Consider the following 25817-nt stretch of genomic DNA (forward strand, 5'->3'; position numbering starts at 1 on the left):
CACACCTTTTATCTTTAGCTCCCAATTAATAGAACCCCTGCCAGGAGCCATCAAGGAGAAGCTAAAACCTAGCAGGTGATTTTCCCCAACATGGTTTCACCATGGACTGTAAAGTTAATGATGGATTTGCTTCATTAGGCAAGGCTGAGAAGATTACATTTGAGGAAAGATTCTTGGTATTAATATGCTTTTCCTGTTATTATTAAATATATATAACAATCACTATGTATTAGCCCAGCCCTTTGAGCAGATTTCTGCAGAATTACTAAGATGGACTATCTTGAAGTGATGCTACATAGACAAACATGATTTCTTAATTCTTAATGATGATCCTATAAGAATTCCTAAACTTTTTTAAAGTAATGTTTAAGACCTTTTATAATAGGACTGCTATTAAGTCCTTTCTGATGTTAAAACTTCAATGAGAACTCTGACAGTCTTCAAGTGTCAATCAAGTGTTAACTGCTTCTGAAACAACAAGCAGGTGTTTACAACTTAGAGCACATTCTAAGAGGTTGTAAAGCCATTAACCAAAGGTCATAAAAGGGGAATTTAGGATTTACTATAGGTGCAAGGACAGAAGACAACATATTGACTGGATTTATCTATATGAAACTTCACTAATACCTTAGTCACAAAATTTATGGGTTTAATTTTCAATGAACCTGTTGAGCTAGTAACAGATAAAGGATGTTTAGCCGGATTAATTATTCTTAATGGCTATGCATGTAAACATTCTCTGTTGCAAACTTCTTATTCAATTTATGACTTGAATCTATGTGTAAACTTGTGGTAAACTTTTACCATGTTATTATGTATCCTGAATTATGTATAAGTGCAGAGGACAAAGAGAACAGAGACTCCCTTTTTACTTGGAAAATCTTTTAGAGAGAACCTTTTAGAGAAGACCTTTCTTAGCATTCATAGAAAAGTTTTTAAAGAGAACTTAGAAATTAAAGGCTAAAATCACTTTTTAAAGTGCCCCTTTTCTTCCTGCAATTCCAACTAGCAGGCAGGGTGTTGGATCAGCAGAGTCCCTGGGGAAATGGAGAGAAGGGACTTCACCTAATCCCCAGCTTTAGGCTTACCACAGGTGCCAATCCCTAAGTCAGAGGCTTTTAACCCTTACAAAGAGCAAAGTTTTTAGGACTTTGTAGAAGTTATCAACAAGCATTCAGGATAGTTAGAGAGCTAGAACATCTGAAGACTATCAATCTCTAACGCTACACTTGCATCTGACTCTGTGTCTCCCTTCAACCCATTTCAGACAGGGAGGTTTCTGCAGAAGCCATCCTTAGGAGAGATGTTACATGTATTTTATGGCCTGCTAACCTCTATGCTACCTTGGCAGGAGACACCACCGATTCTAGGCCTTTTAGCTACAGAACCCATTTTCAAGGTCACATGTACTTTTGCAAAGCAGTTGCTATATTGCCATACCTTATGCTTTATTGTGCAGCTGCAATTGAATGATGGTTGCCTGGAAACTTTTTCCCAAATTCAATTGTGTTTAAATATGCTTGCAATAATCTGCCTCGCACCAGACTCTTTAGAAGTCTGATAAAGTTTGATGAAGTCAAACTGAACTGAATTCTCATTCTCACATATTTGCAGTTGGTTTCCCTGCCTGTTGTGACACTTGCCCATACCTGATCAAGAAAATATTAAATTACATAGAAATAAATTAAGCTGAGGGGCTCTCCCCCAGTGTTATTCAATGACTTTAAGACAGACAGCTTACTATCTCATTCCTCTAGACAATACAGGAGAGTAAAGAAAAACAGAACTGTACTCCCGACTTAATTAGAATTTAAGTTTGCTGAAGTTGTGCTTTTATAAAACCACTCATTAGGGCTGCTTGTTCGTTAAAAGTCCTTCCTGTTGGTATCAGGAACAGGCTTGGCAGATTGCTTCCCAAACCCATCGGTGGTAACACCCATTGGTGACAGTGACCCACACGTCTGCTGCCATGGCAATCTCATACATTCCCAGAGTCTACATCCCACCCTTACCTGTGAGCGATTACATTACAGCCTAAATAAAAGGCAGACCCTTCCTGACCTTCGCACCCTTTTTTTTTTTCCTTTCTCTGTTCTCCTTTGTCTCTGTCTCCTCCAGCCCCCAATAAACCTCTGTCAAGTGGCACTGCATTAGCCTGTCTGGTCTGTCTAGACTTGAGCCGTGATTCCAACATAACACTGCCCTCCTCCTAGGAGTGGCACTTGTCAAAACTGCCTTGAAGACACAGACCTTGTGGACGGATGCTCTTTAAGAAACCGGAGCTGTGCTTCTCTGTCTCGAAACTCACACAACTGTACATAAGATTAGAAAGTTTCTAGCTAGTCAGAACTAGACCCCTCTTAAGCACTAGCTGGGAGCCCAGTTGTGTGCTAATAACAGTTTTTCTTTTTCATGAGTGCCTAGTGGAATCCTTTGTTGGCTTGAACTACTTTTATGTTTTATGAAACAAGTATTTTAAGAGAAACATGGAGATGAAATGGATAGAAAGAGAACGGAGCCTCATATCCAATACACTGGAACAGCTGACACAGGAGGTACTGGTGTCCTACACACCCGGTTCTACATAACTAAACACAACTTCATTTTTCTTGCCTGCCCCTCCTACAGCCACTCTAAACTTTAAAGTCACAGTTGAAGAGATTGTACTCTGTTATAACTTCAAGATAATTGTTTGAAATCAATATTGCCTTCAGAATTAAGGAAAGCAGGTATGGGTACAAAACAACCACTTTTTAAAAAGCTGACTCACCTTCAGTGGTACAACAGAATGAGTAAGGGAAAACACTGCCTGTTTTAAAGCAAAATAATATCAAACTTAGTAGCATAATTTTCATCCTTCTGCAATCAGGTAGGCTGCAGAGAAATAGGGGGTTGCAGATATATTTCAGCGCTAATGCCTCAAATGCAAGAGGATTTCTTAGAAACGAAGGAAAGGACAATTAGCACCAACCTAAAGATTCTTTAATACCACAATTTAAAGACCAAAACCACATACACAGCAATGTTATTTTGTTTAAGGAAGAAAGTGGCCCATATTTATAAACCCAGTGTTTGTGAGGTATACGAAGCATCAGAAACAAAAGGTCAGCACTGGCTACATAGCAAGTTTAAGGCCAGCCTTAGCTACACGTGACACTGTCTCAAAAAGTACAATGAAAACGCAAATATGACTATCAAAAAACCCAAAGCCAGAGGCCCGGTCTGCTGCCACTATGATGAACAAGTAAATGGTAGAGATGGGACAGAAACAAAGCAGAGTGGTTTGTGCACTATGAAGAGAGGCGGAAACTGGAGATGCAAGGTGTTGAACCTGATTTGAGATTTCTGTGGCCATGGTGATGTCTGGGTCTACTTTGCCATTACAGGCTATGTCTGGGTCCGTGTTGATGTCTGTGGCTGTGTTACCACCAAAGGCCCATTGAGATGGCTGTTAGTGGCCTAGGCTAGGTGTGGGAGAGCTGGCAGGCAGAGCACCTCAATACTACCCAGGCCCAGATCCAGGGCTTTGAGCTGGCCCATCCTAACATATACCCCATTGTGAACTGTTGGGGGAGTCCTGCTGAGGATCCGGTATTGATGGCATACATAGCAGAATCCAGAGGGCTGGAAACAATGACTCACTCACTCTAATGAACATCTTCAAGGAAAGCTGTTTGGATAGAAGGGTATACGTATGACACACTATGGCACACTGAAGATTTTGGCACACATGGTAAGATTTTTTTTTTAGCTTTAATTTTAATGTTTAATATTCTTTTGTGGAGGAGGGTGAATATGGAAGGACTGGAAAATAAGTGGATTGGAGTGGATGGTGTGAAATTAAGAATCAAAAATATATGAAAAAAAGGAAAAGTAAAAACAAATTTAGAGAATTCATAGTATCTGATTTTAAGATTTCTTATAAAAGCTACTATGACCCTGAAAGTGGAAAATGTCAAATGAAACAGAATAAAGCAATCCTACTCCCCCAAAATAACCACAATGGAAACACAGTCCAGAACCTAGAATCATTCTATACTTCTGCAGTTACTGAAGTTCTACAGAAATACTAAGGCTGGTGCTTTGAACAATTATATTAGAAGAAATAGACATCTTTATGCTAAAAAAAGAGAAGTAAACCTTGCTATACCGCATGCACAGTAGAGAAATCCACAGAGTAGCTCTCATAGCAGACAGATGTTTTAATTGGAAAGCGTCCCACAACTGCTTACCTTTGACCATCACAGTCACTCGACTTTTCAACTTACTCAGAATCACAATTTGAAGTTAATTATTCTACTTAGCAAAAATACTATATTCTGATTAGAATATAATGAAAGAAAATTATACTTTGTTAATTAGAGTTTTTATACAAATGAGAAGGGTTAAAAGCAGCAAGAGGCTGTAGCAGTTGCTGCTCTTGTAGGGGGCCTAGGTTCATTTCTCTGTACCCACGTCAGACACCTTCTGGAATATATTTCCAGGGATTCAAAACTCTCTCCTGGACTCTGGAAGCAATGCATGTATATGTACATACACACAAACATACAAATAAATGAAAAATAAAAATAAATAGCACAATCTGGTTATAATAAAAAATGAAAAGATATATGAACAACGATGTAACAGAATAAATATATGACAATGACACAATCCATAATAATTATACTAATACTAGAATATTGAAAAATGGCTAGACTACATTTAAGATTTTTAGGTAAGAATTTATTCTCAGCTAACAGAAGTATACCTATAATAACAACAATAACAACCACCACCACAAAAAAAAGCATCAGGTGTGGTGATACATGCCCTTAAATGTAGTACTGGGGAGGCAGAAGCAAGTGGATCTCTGTGAATTCAAGGCCAACTTGGTCTACATAGTGGGTACCAGAACAGCCAGGACTCTACAGCGAGGCCCTATCTTAAAATAAAAAATCCCACAAAATTTTCAAAACAAAACAAAATAAAACAAAATCCTGAATCTCCTAGCTGTTTCAAGAAAGAGTAATAGACTATAATGATCAGCTATGCCACAGAAGCTGACAAAAATTTTCCCAGTGAACAATAAATAGTGAGATACACAGAGCAGTCTCTCTTACTCAAGTCTTTCTACTCAGTACTTCCTCACCTGTAGACAGTAGCAGTTATTTTCATGCAAAAAACAACACAAGAAAGAACATGGTGTGCTTGGTGTGCTAAGGTGGTATGTGAAAGTCAGCAAGTGCCCTGGTGGGAACTGCTTCTCGGGACATCTGACTTCCTTTATGGAGCACAAGCCCTAACAAGTAGTATCTAGAAACAGACAAGGAATAAAACTGCTGTGTAATAATTTTCTTGAGATTGAAATATTTCATACTACAAGGAAGTTAAGCAGGAAGGCCAACAACTTAAGACAGCTTCAGGAAGTCCCTAAAACTGGCCAGGTTCACTAGGTCTCTTCCTGACAGTAGCATTAAAAGCTTACAGTCCCCTCAGATCAACTGGAGTTGAGCTAAGCTGCCAAGACAACTCTCAGTGGCTGAGGTGCAAAGAACACTTTGAGACCAGACAGCTGCCTGGAAGAAGCAAACTCGGGCCTACCTGCCTGGCCTATAAGAGGTTTAGATTAACTCAGGAACCTGGAAAGGACACTCTCCAACATGCTGAGTTGCCTCAGGGTATTCGGTGTGCTCCAGGTTCCCAGCTTGGTGAGCTGTCACCCATTCTAAGGTGGGCTTTGGTGATGCAGCTGTCTGTAAGTCTTTTCTGCTCCTAGAACTCCTCACCCATATTTCTGTAAGTAACCCCAATAAAAGTCATTGGCTCACCAAATTGGATGTTTGTGGTTCTTCTCGCTCCATCTCCTGTCCACCCCAAATTCATGATCTTTTCTTATTGTTGCAGATATGTGTATACATACAAATATGTATACATATCACGTATGTTTATATATGTATCTATCTATCTATCTATCTATCTATCTATCTATCTATCTTATTTATACATTGTGTGTGTGTCTGTGCATTGAGTCCCCTATCTGGATGTGTATTGTGTCTTCTCCTCAGGAAACGGTACATCCAAGTTTAGTAACACCCAGTATCTGTGTTTTCCAAAACCTCCACCTATATGACTAAGAATTAGAGCCTAGGGAGGCATCTCAAATATTAACGAACTTAAAAATAGCAATTAAGTACATAACCTAGTGTTTAAAAACTTACATTACTGGTAAAGCTGTCTTTTTCTCAAGCTTGAAAAAAATTTAAATTAGAAAACACCATTTGATTATAAATATATACCAGATAAATGAGCTATTATTGTTACACATTTTCATTTTACTAGTAAAAAAAACTGCTTCACAACCCAGAGTTTCTGAAAAAGCCTTACTAACCATGTGTTCATAATCAAAAAGCTTACCAGATACTCCACAGTAGGTTAAGAAAAGGTAACCTAGAAATGTATACATCTACTACACGTCAAAAATGTATAGTATCATAAATGTACTTACCTATTTTGAATCTGATTTCCAGTATACTTTATATATTTTGTTTTTTCCATCAGTTTGGTGATTAGAGTATCTATGATCACTTTTTGATTCTGAAAAGCTTCCTCTATAAATTGGTATCTGAAGAAATAATAAGCAAATAACTTCATACAAATATCTGTACAAAAGAAAGTTCAAAAGTTAAAAAACAAAACAAAAATAATATAAGAGAAGAGGCTGTGGGGGCTAGAGAGATGGTCCTGGTTAAGACAGCTTTCAGAGGCTGCCCTTAACCATCTGTATCTCCAATTCCAGGGGATCAGATGCTCTAGTCTAGTCTCTTGGAGTACCTGAATCCATACGCACATACATACAAAGACACACACATAAATAGGTGATTCTAAAGAAAGAGAAATAATAGAAAAGGTATAAAAAATGACCTTGGAAAATATAGAATGTGAGCTGGCAAGATGGCCGCAATGGGTAAAGATGCTTATTGTCAAGTCTAATTTTGATTCCTGGGACCCTTATGGCAGGAGAGAGTCCCCAAACGTCTCTGACCTCTGCACATAATGTAGGCATGCAAGTACATACATGGGCTCAGAAAGTCTTAAAAAGGCAGGTATTCTCATTTGCTCAAATTTGTTATGGTGTTGAAAACCAGTACTAAACACTAAAAATGTTACAAAGTAAAAGTTTATTTTATGGCTGAGCCAAACTCCCAGTCTCCTTGGAAGTAGGAGAGAGAAGTGGCCCTGACCAAAGCAGGGGAGCCTTTTATAGCTGGGCTCTGACCTTTGACTACAAAGTCAAGTTTTTGCACTTCATAATTTAGTTAGCTACTTATGCTTACAGGAAAAGTTGTGGTTTTATGACCAATCAGTTCTACGAACATACCATGAAACAATGGAAACAATTTGCAATGTGCAAATGACAAGATTATAGAGGAAGAACAAGTTAAAAAACAAAACAAGTTGACCTTTAAGCTTGATATATGATTAGAGAAAAACACCATAGGGAATAATATAGAAATAAATCAAATTGTAACACTGTTTAACTAGGAAAAGGAAGAAAAATGGAGTCAGCTGGTCATTAACAAAATTATTATTCAACAAAAAGTCTTTAGATACTCTTTTATTTCAAGAGTGTATTAACCAACACTCATTACACAGATGTAGCAAAAAGAGGTCAAAGATTTAAAGTAAATTTGTTAATAGGTTAACTATTTTGGGGCTTCAGAACCATAGAAGTTTGCTGAGGATAAACACTCTCAAGATCAGAAACAGTAAGAAGCTTTGTTGTATAACAAGCCACAGAATTATTCTTTTGGATAAATGGGGTAAGGCATTTGATATTGTACCTTTTGATTAAAGCCTGGGGTGACCTAAAATAAGACACAGCATTTAGCAGTTGTTATCAACCAGGAAGTCAAGAATTCTATACCCAAGGAACATATTCTTAATGTTAAATGGAGCTGAAAAGTGGGTGTGGTGGTACATTCCTTTAAATTCAGTGCCAGGGAGGCTGGCAGGTACATCTCTATGAGTTCAAAGTCAGCCTGGTCTATGTAGTGAGTTACAGGATAGCTAAAACTATATAATAAGGACCTTATCTCAAAAATAAAAATAAAAATAAAAAACCAGCAAAGGTGAAAAATATTTCACCTGGGGGCCTCTATCTCTGATATAGCCTAAGTAAGAATAACTAAAATCACAGGCAGAAGCAAAGTTAAAAGAGTTTTGGTGTCTAGAAGATGCATATATGCCATACACAAAGGTTGTCTTCTAATAAGGTTCATGCCTGATCCAGGAAGAAGATAAGTACAATATGAGGATAGGTTATAACATCTAGTGTAGTCAGGGCCAGTGAGATGGTTCAGCAGACAAAAGCACTTACTATGCAAACCTCACAGCTTGGGTTTGACTCCTAAACACACACCCAAAGACAGACACATATGGGAACACACTAACAATAAACTTAATTTTTAAAAAGCCAGTCACAACTGGTGGCACACAACTAAGATGGACCTCTGAGTCTGAGACCGACCTGGTTTACATAGTTCCAGAGCAGACAAGACAACATAGTGAGACCATACGTAAACAACAGCAACAATAAAATCAAACTTACAAACCCACCCAAAACAAGGTCTCCTCTGTGAAGCCTGGGTAACTGCTCCTGCCTGTCTAGCCAGCCATTTTATGTTGTTACTACTGTTACAAGGAAACTTTCCCTTGTCCAAATTGATTGCATATTCTGTTATGTTCTGTGCTTTGGTGTTCTTGGAAACAAATCACAATAGAAGTCAGTTAGAACTGCTTTGCACAGTTAGCCACAGTAAACTTGGAACGGAACCAACCATCCAGCAGTGCTTCCTGGAGCTGTGTATGAGCGTTTATGGTTTTATGCCTTTATAATCTGCCCCTGGGATGGACCGCAACATAAGAGAGACACCTGTACTAATACAAGAAAGCTATTTGGGATGAGACTTCCATTTTGAGTAGGGGTCAAATAAAGTTTAAGTTCCCAAGACCTCCCTGGGAACAGACATCCTACTTGGCAGATAGACATGTGTATGTGGGTGACTGACACCCTGCTTGGCACGTTAAGACATAAATGTAAGGCAAGGCAAATCCCCTGCCCCAGTTGAATACCCCAACCAATGGGGGCAGGATAAGTGTACTACAAAGACATGTTCTTAAGGAAGTCTCCAATCCCTAAATCCTGATTGGTAGAATAACTCGGCGCAGATGTTTATGGATTTTAGACTTAAAAGCTCTGCAGGATCCTGGCTTGGAGTTGAAATCAGCTCCCAAGTCTGGTTTGTAGCCCTGAGCAATCAGTCCTAGCGCAAATGATCAATAAACTATCTCTGTCTGACTGATATTGGTGTTCATGTGGTTTGTGGGGCGTCTCCTGGATTACAACATCCTCATTTTTTGACACTAGCAACTAATATCTTGTTATTTTAAAAAACGGCATTATAATAAATTGACTCTCAATGTGGACTAATTTTGGCCCATAGTATATTTGGTAATGTCTTAAATATTTTAAAATTGTCTTTAGCTGTCATTTATGAGGGCAGAGGAATACAGGGTATAACTAGTATTCAAATAGGACACTGCTAAACAACATACAATGCATAGCATTCTTTCAATGTACTGTCCAGACCAAAATATAAACAAACAAACAAACAAACAAACAAAAAACCAAGACCCAAACCAAAACAAAAAACCCTGAAATTGAGAAACACCTGTGTAAGCCAGGATACCTCTGGCCAACCAAAACACATACAAATTGCCATTTAGCTGAAGTAGTCGCAGTCTGTAAACCACATAAAAGGTATGTTGCAGATCTGAAGGCAGCAAAGATGCTGGTACCTGTGCTCTTTGTGTTCTAGCAGCTGGCAGTCTCGACATGTCAGTTTATCACATGTTTCACAGTAAAGTTTCAACTGCTCTTTTTTGTGGAACGGACAAAACACTGGTCGCTGACTGGTTACACCAACTGCCTCTGCAAAAACAGAAGCAGAAAGAAAATTACTATAATTGAATAATAAATCATTAGTGGTCCATCTCTACTCAATTTCACTGATATAAAAAAGAACTACCTTTCTTTCATCTATGCACTTAATTACAACTACTGCATTACAGATTTTGAAATATTAAATATTTTCAAGGCTGGTAGCTAAAGGCATCTGCCTCCAAGCCTGATGAACTAAGTTCAATCCTCAGGACCAACATGGTGGAAGGAGAACCAACTGCCACAAGATGTCTCCTGCTGGGTCAGGATGACAGCAAAGGGGTGGAGTGACATAGCTCTAGTCCTGGAGCCAGCAGGACATGGGTCTCTTTGTACTGATGGCTGCTGAGTCATAGGCTTGTTTGCATGATAATGTACATAATTTACTTCATGTTCCTCCTTTGAGGAATGTTCTTTGCCAAGGTTAACAAGCTCTAAGATAATCAGAAACAGCATGATTCTGGGAAGTGAGGAAGTGTCTGGTGATCCTCAGTAAAAATGATGATGCTATGACTGGCAGGACAGCCCTTAAGGCTGTTGGAAAAAATTCTGAAAACATGAGTTCAAGAATACATAAGTCAGTGTAAGAGCTGTTCTTTACAGGATTTCCCAACTATTCAAAATATAAGCATGCAATATGAATTGTATGAGGGGTTTCACAGACCTGAAAGAACAGAGGGAGTTACACTAATAAGTCAGCATAGTCAGAAAGATATTAAAGGAGACATGATTTGATCAATAGAGGAAAAACCCTGGATCATGAAAGAGAAAAGAATAGTTACAAAACAGGACTCAGATAGATGATTATACATTATTGAGGGTAAAATGGTGGTCTCCTCCACAGAAGCCATTAAAAGCTAAATTGGATCCAGATATTATACTCTCTAAGATGTACACTCCAAATAGAGGTTGGGGACAGATAAAAAGTCTAGTATCAAGAAAAAAGATGATGGCTTAATGATATTTCTACTTTCTAGGATCGCATTAATACGTTCCAATAATAAGAGGAGTTACTGAGATGAAAAAGAAAAAATCCAAAGATTAAAATAATATATTGTGGTAGCTAAGAATTATAAAAATGAGCTACAATACTGCTTGCATTGGCACAAACAAGAGCTCACTAAATAGAAAAAATTATAAAAAATATTATGCGTCAAGCTAATTTTCTCACATAAAAATAGCCTCTATTACTAGTCTTGGCAACCACAAGTGCTGTGGACTTGCATAGGACTTGTGATGTTAAAAAATGTACTTGCTGTCTGGTTCATTTGCCTTGAATGTGGTCCGTATTTTAGTTTCTGAGAGTCAAGGGGCTAAGGTCATAAAATGCTGATTGGTGGAATGATCAAAAGGGAACCTGGGATAAAAGATTAAACTGATATGCAATTGCTAAGGAAGTGGCTTTATAAGACTGGGCTTTGTTCTGCAAGAGAGAGCTATCTAGAGCAGATCACAAAGCTATCAGCTTGCATCATTACTGATTCTGAGTCATTCTTCTGCTGCACCCATTCACCCTTTCCTCAGGTCTCTCTCTCAAGCTGAGGCTGGATCTTGGCAATCTACCACAAGGTACCCACATATATAATACATACACAGAATAAATAAAATTGTAAAAAGAAAAAGTCTCAGAAAACACCTCTCAAGCATTTCTTAAGAAAAATGGATAGGATTTTTTAATTTAATTAAGGAGTAATTTAAACAGACATGTAGTGGCAAAAAAAGAGAGAGATTTATATAATTAAAAAGTCTTCAGATAGTCCCTATGAGTATAAACTAACTGAATATTTTCTATCCCAAATATGAGACAGGAGGATCAAAATATGTGGACTAAGACTGGAAAGGTCGTTCAGCAATGAAAAGTACTTGCTGATCTTCCCAAGTACCTCAGTTCTATCCTAGCACCCACAGGCAGTACACAATCCTCTCTGACTCCAGTTCCACAGATTGATGTCCTCTAAATGGTCTGCCCATGTATCAGGCTCTAATGTGGTGGTACACAGACATACATCATGCAAAACATCTCTATATACATAACAAAATAATTTTCTTAAAAAGTTGTGGACTGTCCTGGGCTGGTTCCATAAACTGGCTCTCATGAATAGTGTCATAGTTGAATATGTATGTCTGTTATATACTGACATACTTCTTATGAGAGAGCTGTAATTTTCATTCCCCTCAGTTCTAGGAATTAAACCTAGAGCTTTATATAAGCTAAGCAAATATTTTCACACTGAGTACATACAACCCCAGCTATGTTTAGTTTTGTGAGGAGACTGAACAAAATTATACTCCCATCAATACTGAAAGTGTTCTTTTTTCCCTTTGTCCTTGTCAGATCTTTTTTTTTTTTTTTTAATTATAGCCACTCTGACTGCAATGAGATCATTTTCTTATATATTTTCTGTTGACTTGTACTTCTTTTATTGACTAGATTATATGAGGAGAGGATTTTGATGTCTAATTTGTTTGTTCATATATTCTAAACTATGTGTGCTCACGTGTGTTTAGGTACATAAATGTACAGTGCATGTGTACACATGTGAGCATAGGTGTATAGATAAACCTCAGGTGTCATTTCTTAGAAGCCACCCAACTGTTTTTGAGATGGTAGTCTCTCACTAGAACCTAGAGCTGTCTCACAAGTGAAGCTGCTTGGGTCAATAAGCCTCAGGAATTGGCAAATGTCTGTGTTCCCATTCCCTGATGCTCCATCACTCACCCAGACTACAAGAAAGAGTCATCATGGTAGGCTTTTTTAATGTGGATATTAGTGACTAAACTCAGGTCCTTATGCTTATAAAGCAAGTACTTTACTAAATCCCATGTGTCAATATTTTGTTAATATTTTTTGGCCTATTTTGTCCTCTTGAGAGGCTGGAGAGATACCTCAGCAGTCAAGATCACTTACTACTCTTACAAAGGACCTCACTCAGTTAGGTTCCCAGCACCCACATCAGGTGGTTCAAAATTGCCCATTGCTCTAGTTCCATTTCACACATTTTCTTCTGACCTCTGTAGGTACTGCATGGGTGAGGAACATGCAGGCATGAAAGCAGGCACTTACACATTCACAATTTTAAAAAGTGTGTGTGTGTATAAAATTGTTATTGTTATTATTATCATCATCATCATCAATCATCATTATCATTATTAAGATAATGTTTGTTGCTGGGAAATGGTGATGGTGCACGTTAATCCCCACACTTAGGAGACAGGGGTAGGCAGATATCTTGAGTTCAAGACCAGCCTGGTGTACAGAGTGAGTTCCGGGAGAGCCAGGGATACAGAGAAACTGTCTCAAACAAAGCCAAACAACAAAAAGATGAGACTTGTTTATTATTTGCGATACTAGGAATTGAACCCAAAGACGTGTCAGGCATTCTATCACTGAACTACATTCTCAGCTCTAAAAATGAATCTTTGTTTAGACTTCTTTCTTCAAAAAAAATGCATAAACCTACATTTTCAGGTCTAAATGTAGAGTTTATGACTTCTAATCTTTTTTTTTTTTTAAAGCTGTTTTCCCCCATAATAGGTAAAGTTTACTAAATTTAAATACTAGAGACAACTAAAATATTTATATGATTTTAAATTTTTAAAAAAACCTTAGAAGTAACCAGAAAGGAAAACTGAGTTAATAGAATTATCTTACTATAAGTTAATCAAAAGTTGACAATAAAAAGTAGTAAAAAAAGCAAAGAACTGGGAAAATTTTCCTTCTTTCCTTTAAAGAATTCTTGTAGGTGCTAGGGGACAGCCTTGTTGGTAGAGTGTTTGCTTTGCAGACATGAAACCCTGGGTTCAATCCCTAATGCCTCAGAAATGCTAGCACAGGCCACAACCCCACCCAGCACCCGAGAGGTGAAGGCAAAAAGGATCAGAAGCTGGAGATAGATGATTCTTCACTATAATCAACTCTTGAGTTCATAATAACCACACTATGCAGCAATTTACATTGAATAGTATATCAGTCATTCATAGAACTACCAATGTAGAGTGAGTAAAAACAAAAGCCCAAACTCTTCAAGAGCAGAACATCTTAAAACCAACTGAAAGTGATAAACTATAATTCAAACTTTAAACCCTTACCCTAAACCACATCAAGCATATAGTACACCTGTACTAGTAATTTAAAAAACCAAAAACCAAACCAAACCCAAAACTTTGTCGTTTTTTTTGAGAGAGGTCTCTCTAAATGATGCAGCTCTGGCTGTCACAGAACTTGCTACATACATAGGACAGGCTGGCCTCAAACTCCCAGAGATCCACCAGCCTCTGCTTCTTGAGTGCTAGGATTAAAGGTGTGCATCACCACACTCTAGTAATAGAAACTGAAAATAAAATTAAGGTAACTGAAAAGAAACAAGATTGATGGACTAAAAGATAATGATAAGTAACTGGGTAAATATATTCAAAAGACTATTTCTATAGACAAAAATAAAACCAAACTAACCCTGTAAGATAAAAAGAAAATGGTAAAAATTTATAAAACTCACAATGAAAAAAGAAAAATACAGAAAATTTTGGTAGTTGTTATAGTTTGGATGTGAAACCTTCCCCCCCCAACCCCACCCCCCTCGACAAAAGCTCCCGTGTGGAAGGTTTGGTCCTCAGCTATTGAGCTAGTCACTAAGGTGACCGGATTTTGAATGGCTGTAACCTAGACAACGGGACTGATCCACTCTGCCTCTTCCTCCCAATTCCTGGGGCTATAGGCACGTGCAACAAACGATAAGCCAGAGCCCATTGCTTCATTTTAACCACCCATCCATAACCACATGGACAATTTTTGTTATTACTATTCTATTTCTATAATTACCAATCCACCAATTCCACTTTAATCATTCACATTTACTTAATTTAATATAATGGCTATATTACTAATCCCTTTATCAGTTCTAGCCAAAAGTCACCCTATTAATCAATACTTTGTACCTCCATTAGCCAGTTAAAATCCAAAAACAGTTCAACATGTCTTTATATGACTTTCCTATGTTCCATTTCTATAATACCTGACCAGCTAACCCAACCACATACATATCCAATTTTCTATACTGATATCCAGAATGCCAAGACCCTATGGAGAAAGTTTCATGGTCTACACTTCAAATGAAACACTGATGCTACCAAGCAACTCCCCCATCTCTATAGCTAGAGCTCTTCCAACTGGAGTTACTTGGCCTCCAACTTAAATCCCCGATCTGAGGTTGGGACTCTTTGTAAGTATTCCAGCAGAATTTGGTAGCCCAACTCTCATTACTTACTTGCTTATATTCTTTATTAGATACTCCTGTAGTACAAGAATCAACTCACATTCTCATTTCTAGTACTTAAATTGACTCAAGGACAAATAGGAGAAAAGCAAATCTTAAGGAAAAAAAAAACAAACTTTTAAAACGTTATGTTAAATGGGGCTGGAGAGCTGGCTCATTAGTTACGAACATGTGTGATGGACCAGCCTGTTCAATCTTCAGGATGGAAGTCATTTTGTTATAAGGTCAGAACAAGTTCATTTCTGTTTGCTGCAAAATTCAAGTTGACTGTGCTTTACCCTGTTTCTGGAACATGACAACACCCTATGGAGTCCAACTCTGATAAGTTAAGATGTCCTGTCAAATAATTTTGAAATGTTCAGCCAAATTCTGAATATAACCAGAATTCCTCTAGAAATCCCCAACCCTTGAAAAGCCCCTAGTCTTGCAGGGTTTCCCTGGGCTACATACACCTTATCTCCTCCTGTACTCTATGTGGGTTTTCTCAAACTCCACTTTAGGGAGGTAGGACCTGTCTAGATTGCATAATTCGGCCAAAGAATTTAGGTAATGGTCTTCACTCTTACTCAGTGAGATTTACAAAAGCAAAGTTTTATTTCATTTTGTTTTCCTTCTGATTACATCAAATTGAATTTACAGAAGCAGAAAAGTTGGGAATATAAATTAAAGCAAGACTCAATATATAATTCATATAATACTTCTAAGTACAATTTCAAATAGAATGTTGACTTGATTCAAAAGGTATACTCTAAAGTACATGTACTATTTATAGCTGTATCAAAATAAGTCAGTATAGTAAATGTAAAATTACAGTTGCAGAGAGAGAAAAAGAGAAGTGTGGAAAAACCTGATTCATTACCTGGAGATACTTCTTCTTTCTGCCTGACTGTGTGGTCTTTTGTGAACTTCACCCTCTGGTGAGCTCTAATACATGTCTTGCAGAGCCATTCAACACACTCTACACAAAACCCATTAGCTTCTGCATTGTCTTCACAGCTCGTACACACCTAACAATAAAAGAGTCTGGTCACATACACTGTTGGAAAAATTAAAAAGAATGAAACACTAACCAAATAGACTATCAGCTTTCTTATATTATCCTAAGTTAAAACTGATACTATGAATTAAACTATATGCATATTAAGATGAATATATTATCCATAAGAATTGTCTTTTTAGACAAGGTCTCGCTACGTAGCCCTGGCTGATCTGGGACTCAGTATTTAGACCAGGCTGGACTTGAACTCCTAAGACACCTGTTTCTGCTTTTAGGACAAAAGGTGTGCAACACTAGAGTGGACAAAGGATTACTTAAGCACATTTTTCTCCTTAGATTGACATACTAGATATTACAGGCACTAGGCAAATGATCTATGTAGAAATCATTTCAAGTGGTTTAAGAGACGGCTCCAGCTTCAGGGTTGGCTTCTAGCTCCCACATGATTACTTACAACCACCTCTAACTCCAGTTTAGGTCTGACATCTTCTTCTGGCTTCTGTGAGTACCAGGAATATACGTGGTGTACATATATACATGCATACAAATATTCATACATACAAAATAAAAATAAATAATAAAATAAAATGAATTAAATCTTAAAAAAGAAAACAATTGGAGAGATGGCTCAGCAGTCATGAGCACTTGTTGCTCTCATATAGAACGCTGGCATTCAGGTCCTCACACTCAAATGGCAGCTGATGACCATCTGTAACCCCAATGATAGTGAATCCAATGCTCTCGTCTGGCCTCTGAAGTCACCAGGAATGCTTGTGGTATAAATGCATGCATATATGTTGGCGAAAACACTTACAAATAAAGCAAAAAAAAAAAAATAGAAAATTAATTTTAAGTACATTTTTCTCCCTAATTCAGTATATTAGTCATTCCCAGTACTAGGCTAGGTACTGAGCACACAATGATAAGGACAAGTACACATTAAGTCTTTGTCCTTATACTGTTTACAATCCTCTTAGATAGAAGGACAGTGAAAATTCAAGTTGTTCTACTAGTTAGCTAAATGGTTAATAGCTGGATGGTTTTTGTTGACTTGAAAAAAATCTAGAGAAATCTCAAAACATTATTTTAAGTCCTTTATTTTATTTTTATATGTATGGGTATTTTGCCTGTAAGGATGTCTATGTAGTACATGTGTGCAAGTGTCTGTGGAGTTCAGAAGACAGTATCTGACCCTTGGGAACTAGAGTCACAAATGGTTGTGAGCCACCATAGACGCTGGAAACTGAACTCAAGTCTTCTGGAAGAGCTTAACCACTAAGCCATCTCTCTAGCCTGGGAAGAAAATGCCTCCATAAGATTAAGCTATTGAGGGTTTGAAGAGATATTTTAGTGGCTGGGAATGCTGGCTGCTCTTGCCCCGGGGTTCAGTTTATGGCACCCATGTGGCAATTTAGGGTTGTCTGTAGTTCTGGAGGATCCAGGGCCCTCTTGTGGCCGGAGTGGGCGCTGCATGCACATGATAAATGGACATGCATGCAAGCTAGGAGCCCATACACATAAAATAGAACATAAAAGAAAAGAAAAAAAAAAAAAAGAAAGAAGAAAAGGGACTGGCATGTAGAGAAGTCTTCGGGTGTTAAGGAGGACCCCACTCACTATGGGCAGTGAAATCTCTGGGTAGGTGGCTTTGGGTTACATAAGCAGGCTGAGCAACCATGCAGCATTCCTTCATGGCCTCTGCTTTAGTTCTTGCCTCCAGGATCCAACCTTGAGTTTCTGCTATGACTTCCTTTGATAATGAACTGTGATGTGAAATTTCAAGCTGAAATAAACCTTTTCCTTCCCAAGTTACTCTGGGTGTTTCACCTAGAAATCCTAACTACAACGATGGTCTTAAACAGGATACAGAACTCACTATTAAAATGAAGGTAATGATATAAATTTTAAAGATATATTTATTTATGTATTTTATGTGTATGGGTACTTTGCATGTATGCCTGCACACCAGAGAATGGCATCGGATAGGTTGAGTTACCATGTGGTGCTGGGAATTGAATACAGAACCTTCAGAACAGCAGTAAGTGTTCTTAACCACTGAGATAGCTCTTCAGCCCCAAGAATACATATTTATTGAGTTCTTCTTAAGATTAAGTAGGAAAGGCACATTATTGCAATGATCACTTCTATTAAGAAGAGCCAATAAAAGAAATGTACAAAAAGTCAGTGCTTATGAATGGAGACACAGAAGCAAGCTTTTCCTAAAAAGATTTCCTCAGCACCAAGCTATGAAAGCTACTAGATAGAAATCATTTAGTCAGAGAATAGCACCAAAAAACAAACAAACAAACAAACAAACAAACAAACAAAAAACCACGCAAGAGCTTGGCTGCTTTAAAGAACTGAAAGCAAGCAAGCAGCACTTTCCTACAGGAATCAAGGGGAGGACTGGAAGAGAAGGAGTTGGTTGGTGGCAAGACAGGCAAGGGTCAGCTCAAGTAAGGCCACATGATAATGTCGCACTTTGTCTGAAGAGAAAGATTAAGAAAGGCATGGGCAGACTTATATTCTTAAAGCACTATTACTGCAATGCAAAGAACAGATTAGAGAAGTGGAAAGCATTCCTACATGAGGTTAATTGTATGGGGGTTAGCAGAAGTGAGGAAGGGAACAGAATGGAAACTTACAAAGCTTACAAGCACGCCTGGAGAGTGCACTGAGTACGGGAGGTGAAGTATCTCGTAGACGTATATAGCTGGGGAATGGTGAAGACAGTGGCAATACTGTCTTGGCAGTTGGAAACAAACAAACAAAAAATCATATAACTTAGAAGCTGCCAAATTTCCAAATATCTGGTATTTCCAGGAACAACAACAACAACAAAAATCTGCCTTTCTTAGGGCTTATCATCTTCACCTTTTCTCACACTGCTGGTATCTGCCAATCCTCTTTGCTTTCCCAATGCCACTCAGAATCCCATCTGCCGTTTCTCTCTCTTCCTGTGATTCTGTAGGTTTATGCTATATCTAGGGATATCCTTAAATTCAACTATCATATCTATAGGATGCCACTTAAATTTCTAATCTTCCACTGAAGGCTACAAAAAAGAGCAAAGAATAGGCACTGCTCCAGATCTTGGTAAATGAGACAAAATATAAGATGCAAGATATGGTAATACCTGTCATCCCGGGAGAGAAGCAAGAGGACTGTGAGTTCAAGGCCTGCACCCTGGGCTTCACTGGAAGAGCCTATTGCAAAATAGCAGCAGCAACAACAACAACAACAAAAACAAAAAAACAAAAACAAAGAAAGCAGCAATGCAGGAAATAAGTGCCACGGAGAGGCCTAGAGAAGCAGCCGATCATGCTGTAGTCTCCACAGTCAGTTTCTGGATTATCACCCAAAGCAAAGACCATGAGCCCAGGGTCTCCTACACAATACATACTACACTTGAGGTAAACTCACAGCCAATCCCATTACTTAAAGCTGCCTTCACAAGGAGATAGTTTATCCCCTGAAGCAAGCCCAGTGTGGCCTTTGGGGAGTAGTGTGGACACTGTTAAAACAACCCAATTTTAATTAGTATTAACTAAGTTCTTTTATAAGTAACTTGAGTCCTAAACTCCACTGGAACCAACAAGTTGAAAATGAAAGAAGTGGGGAGAAAGCACAGAAACAACTCAGTAGACAAAATTAACAGCTGTTTTCTAACTAGACTTAGTTTTTTCCCAGATCTTGTTATAAAGAAAAGAAACTGTCTATGAGATAATGAACCAAAAGTCATAGGTACACAAATTTACTATTCTTAACACATGCAAGAGAATTCACCTTAGCAGGGCCATTCCATGATAGAAAACCACAGATTCTCCCTAGGGATAAAGTCTCTACATTTAGGCTTAAAGGAGTGAAAAAGAAAAGATATTGTTGTGTATCTAAATTCAGCACCTTGGACAATGCTACTAAGCAAAGCTTTCAGAGCAACACCATGAACATAACTTTCTTAAATGTATAAAGTCCTGGGGATGAGAGGCAGCTCAGAATGTAGGGCTCTTTTCTACCTGACAACACAAGGCTAATGACCTAAGATTGATGCCCAGAGGACACAGAAAAATGGAAGGAGAAAACCAACTTCACCAAGTTGTCTTCTGTTTTTATCGTAGCCAACAAATATGTAGATACATGTACACACTAAAAATATTGTTAAAATGTAGAAATCTTATTGATCAAAAATATAATGTAAGTCATTTGAGCGATTATACAGTTTACAAAAGGAGGCTGGGGCTGGAGAGATGGCTCACTGGCTAAAGACACACTTGTAGCTCTTGCAGAGGAACTGGGTTAGGTTCCCAACACCCTCAAGGTATTCACTATTGTCTTTACCTCCAGTTACAGGGGCTATGATGCCCTCTTTAGGCCTCCACAAGCATTGCACACACATAGTATACTTACCAGAATGCAGGCAAAGCACCAATATACATAAAGATAAATCTTTTTTAAAAGGAGTCTAAAGTAACAATTTCAACACCTAGTAACTCAGTACAAAGAAATACTAAATATAGCATAATGTTTCTTTCTATCATACAGATATATAATGATAAAGTCAGAGGCTTCTACATTGGCACCGTTTTATGCCTAAGCTCAACTATTCACTATCAGTCATCATTGTTCTGAAGTTTGGCTATTTATATAAATTCCTTCAGCTTCATCATGAGCGGTGAAGGCTTGAATTTACACTTACCTGATTAGACTTTTCTACTGTACTACTGGGAACCTCAGTGGTGTCCTTCACAAAAAAGTTGTCTATGATGTGTCTCTCAGCACACTCTTGGCTGCAAACTGGGCATCGAATGACTCCAACTGAGAAAGACAAAATGGAATTTGAAGTTTAACATACTGAGGACTCTAAATCTCATTTACACTGTAATTAGTTGGGGGCTTTTGTTTCTGATTTTTTAAAGTTCATATCCCTCTTTCTAAATTCATAAGGAATCTATGTATGCACGTGTCATGTATTCTATATCTATAGCATAATAAGATGCATATAAATATGCATTTTATACATATTAAATATACTAAATGTTGTACACGCCCTTTTAAGTTACATGCCCAATGGCTTTTGTTCTTACTGATCAGTAATCTCTCTATCACTGTTTTTCAAACCTAAGTAGTTTTGTGTTCTTTGTGTATTTGAGATTAGGTCTTGATAGGTCACCATGCACCAATGTCCCATGATTTCTACAGAACAAGGAACTCTGGATCTCCAGGCCTACAGAATCAGAATTTCTGGAGGAATTACAATCATCTCTCTTTAAAGGCTCCTCAAGCTATTAAGAAGTATTATTTTTTGTTTTTCTTGAATAGTTGCAAACTTTTTCTACCGGGAAAAGTTCTTTCTCAGCCATTAAACAATACATACAGAGCACTGATCTATCTTATAACGGAAACTTCAACAAGGCTCACAGACGCTCGTGGTTGGAACGTGAATGTCCTCTGCAGGCTTAGCTGGCTGCACTATTTGGGGGCTTTGGAAACTGCAGGAGGGAAGAGCTAGTTAAAGGAAACAGGTCAGTGGAGATATGCTTTGAAAATCATATTTGGCCCCCAGTCCCTCTACTACTTCCTGTCTACATGAAGAAAATAGTTTCCTCTAAATGCTCCCTGTGTTATCATGGGCCCAGAATCAACAGAGCAAAGGACATCTAAAACCAGGAGCCTAAATAAATGCTTCTTCCCCTTTAAACTGTTTCTATCTGGTATTTTGTCATAGCAATGAGGAAAGTGACTGATACAAATGTATTTTTTTAAAGTGAAATACATTAAAAACAACACAAAGACGTCCATAGGTCAATTTTATCTGTGTACATTCAAATAATAAAAATTTAAACACACACACACACGTTTAAAAATTCATCTGAGATCTCACATATGTGGTGATCTAAATCTGATCCTCAACAGTAAAGCAAATAGAAATTTTAAGTTGTTTTGTTTTGTTGTTTTACCACTTGGACTACATTCCACACAAGAGCCAATGATTATTCAACAAAAGCTCTAATACCAGGCATGAGAATTCCTTTTCCAGTTATTGGTCAGAGGCATCCAAGAGATTCCCCAAACAGTATGTTACTGGTGTTGCCCTTGGTTGCCTTACAGAAACTGAAGGTCACCCCTTACTGCTGAAGACACTGTGCACTTCAGACACAAGACCTGGAAGAACTGAGCTGCAGCTGACTGGAAAGCCTCACACTGAGAGCTTGTTTTCCTAACACTAGCAGGTGCTATGCAAGCTTCTGAGGGCAAGAAGGCACCAGGCGTCTTACCCAGCTGTAACCCCTATAAACCATGATAACCTTAAGAGTGCAATAGTGGCACACATACTGGTGATAACCAAGCTTTCCAACTGAACTAAAATCTACTCAACAGGAGGAAAATCGTGCCAGGTACTAGAAACTTCGCCAAGTGCCTAGGGTTAGGTGAGGCCATGGACTGTAGAGGAGAACCCACCACCATCACTTTACCAAACTAGCACAATTTCAAACTACACTCTATTTATCCAAACACCCCAGATAAATGTAGCTCTTACCCCTCATCCAAGAAACCTCTCAACAACAGCTGGGAGACCACTACAGAAACCCATAACTGGTTAAAAAAATTCAGAGAAAAAAGTGATCATGGGGTGCCCAGCCAAGACTCAGGGGAGAGGGGTAGAAAGACTGTGTGAGCTAAGGACCTGCACATTTGCTCTGAGAATGGCCCTGCTAGAAATGACAGCACACAGCAACATGACTGTCTCAACAAGACCTACAGACAGTCTCTAGGAGTGACAAGCAGTAGCACTGCCTTAACAGACAGGCTAATAGAGAAGCAGGTGGCACAGCAGTTAAGGAATGCTAAGGGAGGAGAAACAGTTTTCCCCTGCGGAGGAAACCCCTCAGGTTATCTAATTCCAAGTGGTCAGTTCTGAAATCATATACACATACAAGTAACAAACACTAAATGGATTGAGCAGGTTTATTTATATATCTATGGCATAATATATACTAAAGAAAAAAAGAGGCCATGATTTTAAGAGGGAGTACGGTGGGGGGGGGGGGGGATACATGGGAGAGATTGGAGGAAAGAAAGGGAAGGAGAAAATGATATAAATTTAAATTAAAACTATTTTATAATACAAATTATTAAGTACTTAATAAATTTTACAAGATAAGAGTGATCAATGCTAAGAAAAATGTATTCTAAAACAAAAACTCTAAATGATGAAGAAAACATGTCAATACAGCTAAACATTCAAGGTTGTTTCTAATTCTTACTAGCATTTTTGATGGCAGAATATGTCTATTAAGTAATGACACTTAACCACTAAGCCATAGGTAAATACTATGGTATTTTTGTAAGAAATCAGCAAAAGCAAAACTGAATATGCATACCAGAAACATGTATATAATGAATATGGAACTAGAAACCAGCAGGAAAACAGATGAACTCTTCAAGTTGCTGGGGTGGCTACTAATTACCATTCAGGAAAGAGGGGATGATTAAATTCCTACTTTACCTGATGCCCCCCCCCCCCAAATTAGATCAAAATTTTTAAAATTGGCCAGACATGCAAATGCATTCCTTTTATCCTAGTAGACAAAGGCAGGTGGATCTCTGAAAAACCACCTGATCTACATACAAAGTAACTTCCAGAACAGACACCCTGTCTTAAAGCAAAATATCAACTTTAGAATCTGGCTGGAGAGACAGCTCAGTGGCCAGATGTGCTCATCACCAGTGACAGCCAGAGTTTTATCTGTGGGATGAACACAGGAGTGGAAAGAACTGACTTCTGTAGGTTCTGACTTCTATATGCACATGTGGCATAAGCACCTCCACCCCCACAGATAAAAGTGTTATCAAAAATACCTGCCACAGTTGGATAGCTAGTGGCCCCCAAGGTACCGATGTTAAAAGCTAGATGTCTAAAGTACAACAACCAAGTGGTGAGACTGCATGATAGGGCCTAGTGATGTAGGAGTCATGAGGGGTGTGTCTGGTCAGGTCACAGAGTCATGAGGGTGTTCCTAGTGAGGTCATAGAGTCATGAGGAATGTGTTCAGTGAGGTCACAGAGTCATGAGGGGTGTGTCTTCAGAGGAAGTTTTATGATCCTGACTGCTTTCTCCTGGTTCCTACTTGCTGATGAAACAGATGAGTGAATTTTGTTCTGCTACATATTCCCATCATGATGATGTCATACCACAGGTGCAAGGCAAAAGGACAACCCAGCATGAATTGAAATCTATAAAACTGCGGGCCAAATATATGTGTATACTTCCCGCATCCTCCTCCCTCAGCCCCCTGTGTGCCATTACACAAAACAAATATTTTTCTCTTTGTAAATCTCTGGTAGTTTGAATTTTTTTTTTGTTTTGCTTTGTTTGTTTAATAATAAGGGAAACCTAACAGTACACTCTCATAATAACAGAAAATTATTTGTGAACTCAAAAGAAAGAAAGATTTTTCAGGCAACAAATAAAGACCAAGATCAAAATAAAAAAATCCAACTTTGTTTGCAGAAATACAAATTGTTGGGTGTGGTGGCAGTAGCCTTTAATTCCAGTTGCAGGCAGGCAGATCTGTATGAGTTTGAGGCCAGCCTGATTTACACAGTTAGTTCTAGCCAGAACTACATAGGGAGACCCAGTCTCAAAAAAAAAGAAAAAAGAAAAAAAGAAAAGAAAAAAAAATACAGGTAATTAAAAAATTGTTCTGCTGAAACTAAGAAGAGAAGCCCTTAAGTACACATGATTACTATTTAACATTAGCCCACACTTAGGCAGTTAAAGGTTGTTATGGAGGTGCTCAAGGCCCTATCACAGCCCTCCAAGACTGCAAGGTAGTTAATGGTTGCTTCCGGTGTGTGCTAAGATGTTTTCTTCAGTAGTGCAGTCATTGCAGGTGGCCCATGATCCTGTAAGTCACACAGTTAACCTCTGGTTCACTGTGCTGTAGTTGAGTCTGCTCCATCATGCTTTACCTGAGGTGACATGTTTGTTTTATCTTTTTTTTTTTTTTTTTCATTTTGGTTTTTGAGACAGGATCTTTCTATGTTCTAAAACTAGACATGTAGACCTAGCTGGCTTCAAACTCACAGAAATCCTCCTGCATCTTCCTCCCAGAGTGTTATGATTAAAGGCAAATGCCACCATGGCAGGCCTATGTGTCATCTCATGTCTTTCCTATGTTGCTCCCCAACCCCACACACATGAGAATGTACTCCAGGTTGACCTTGAAGTCACCAAGCAGCTGAGAATGACCTTGAATTCCTGACCTTCCCGCCTTCACCATCCAAATCTTTGGGTAACAGGCATGTTCCACCATGCCCATCTTCCTAATCCTTTTAAAGGAGAATCGTTATTTTGTACTGTCAGTGGCTACATAAATCTACACATATGATGAAATGGAACACAACTCCATCCACTACCATGCTAGTGAATATTCTTTGGTTTTGATATCATACTGTGATGTCTGTGAGTCTATAATTGCTTTCAAAGTGAAATAGTTAAAAAACAAAACAAAATAAACCCCAACCCTTTCTTGGACTGTGCTTTCATGCTCAGCCCAGGTTT

At 38.3% G+C, this 25817-nt stretch overlaps 1 protein-coding gene across 2 annotated transcripts in view; it reads right to left on the bottom strand.

The window, feature by feature from the left end:
* Window positions 1-25817, bottom strand: part of Trim24 (tripartite motif containing 24) — a 95628-nt gene that overhangs the window by 36911 nt on the left and 32900 nt on the right. For both annotated transcript variants that reach the window (XM_034519114.2, XM_034519113.2), the window contains exons 2-5: window positions 20949-21067; window positions 16115-16262; window positions 9841-9973; window positions 6488-6604 (exon numbers count right to left, since the gene is read on the bottom strand). In XM_034519114.2, the coding sequence (XP_034375005.1) occupies window positions 6488-6604; window positions 9841-9973; window positions 16115-16262; window positions 20949-21067 (517 nt within the window). The remainder of the gene's footprint in view (window positions 1-6487; window positions 6605-9840; window positions 9974-16114; window positions 16263-20948; window positions 21068-25817) is intronic.

Source organism: Arvicanthis niloticus, chromosome 15, assembly GCF_011762505.2.
Source record: "Arvicanthis niloticus isolate mArvNil1 chromosome 15, mArvNil1.pat.X, whole genome shotgun sequence".
NCBI classification, from domain to species: Eukaryota; Metazoa; Chordata; class Mammalia; order Rodentia; family Muridae; genus Arvicanthis; species Arvicanthis niloticus.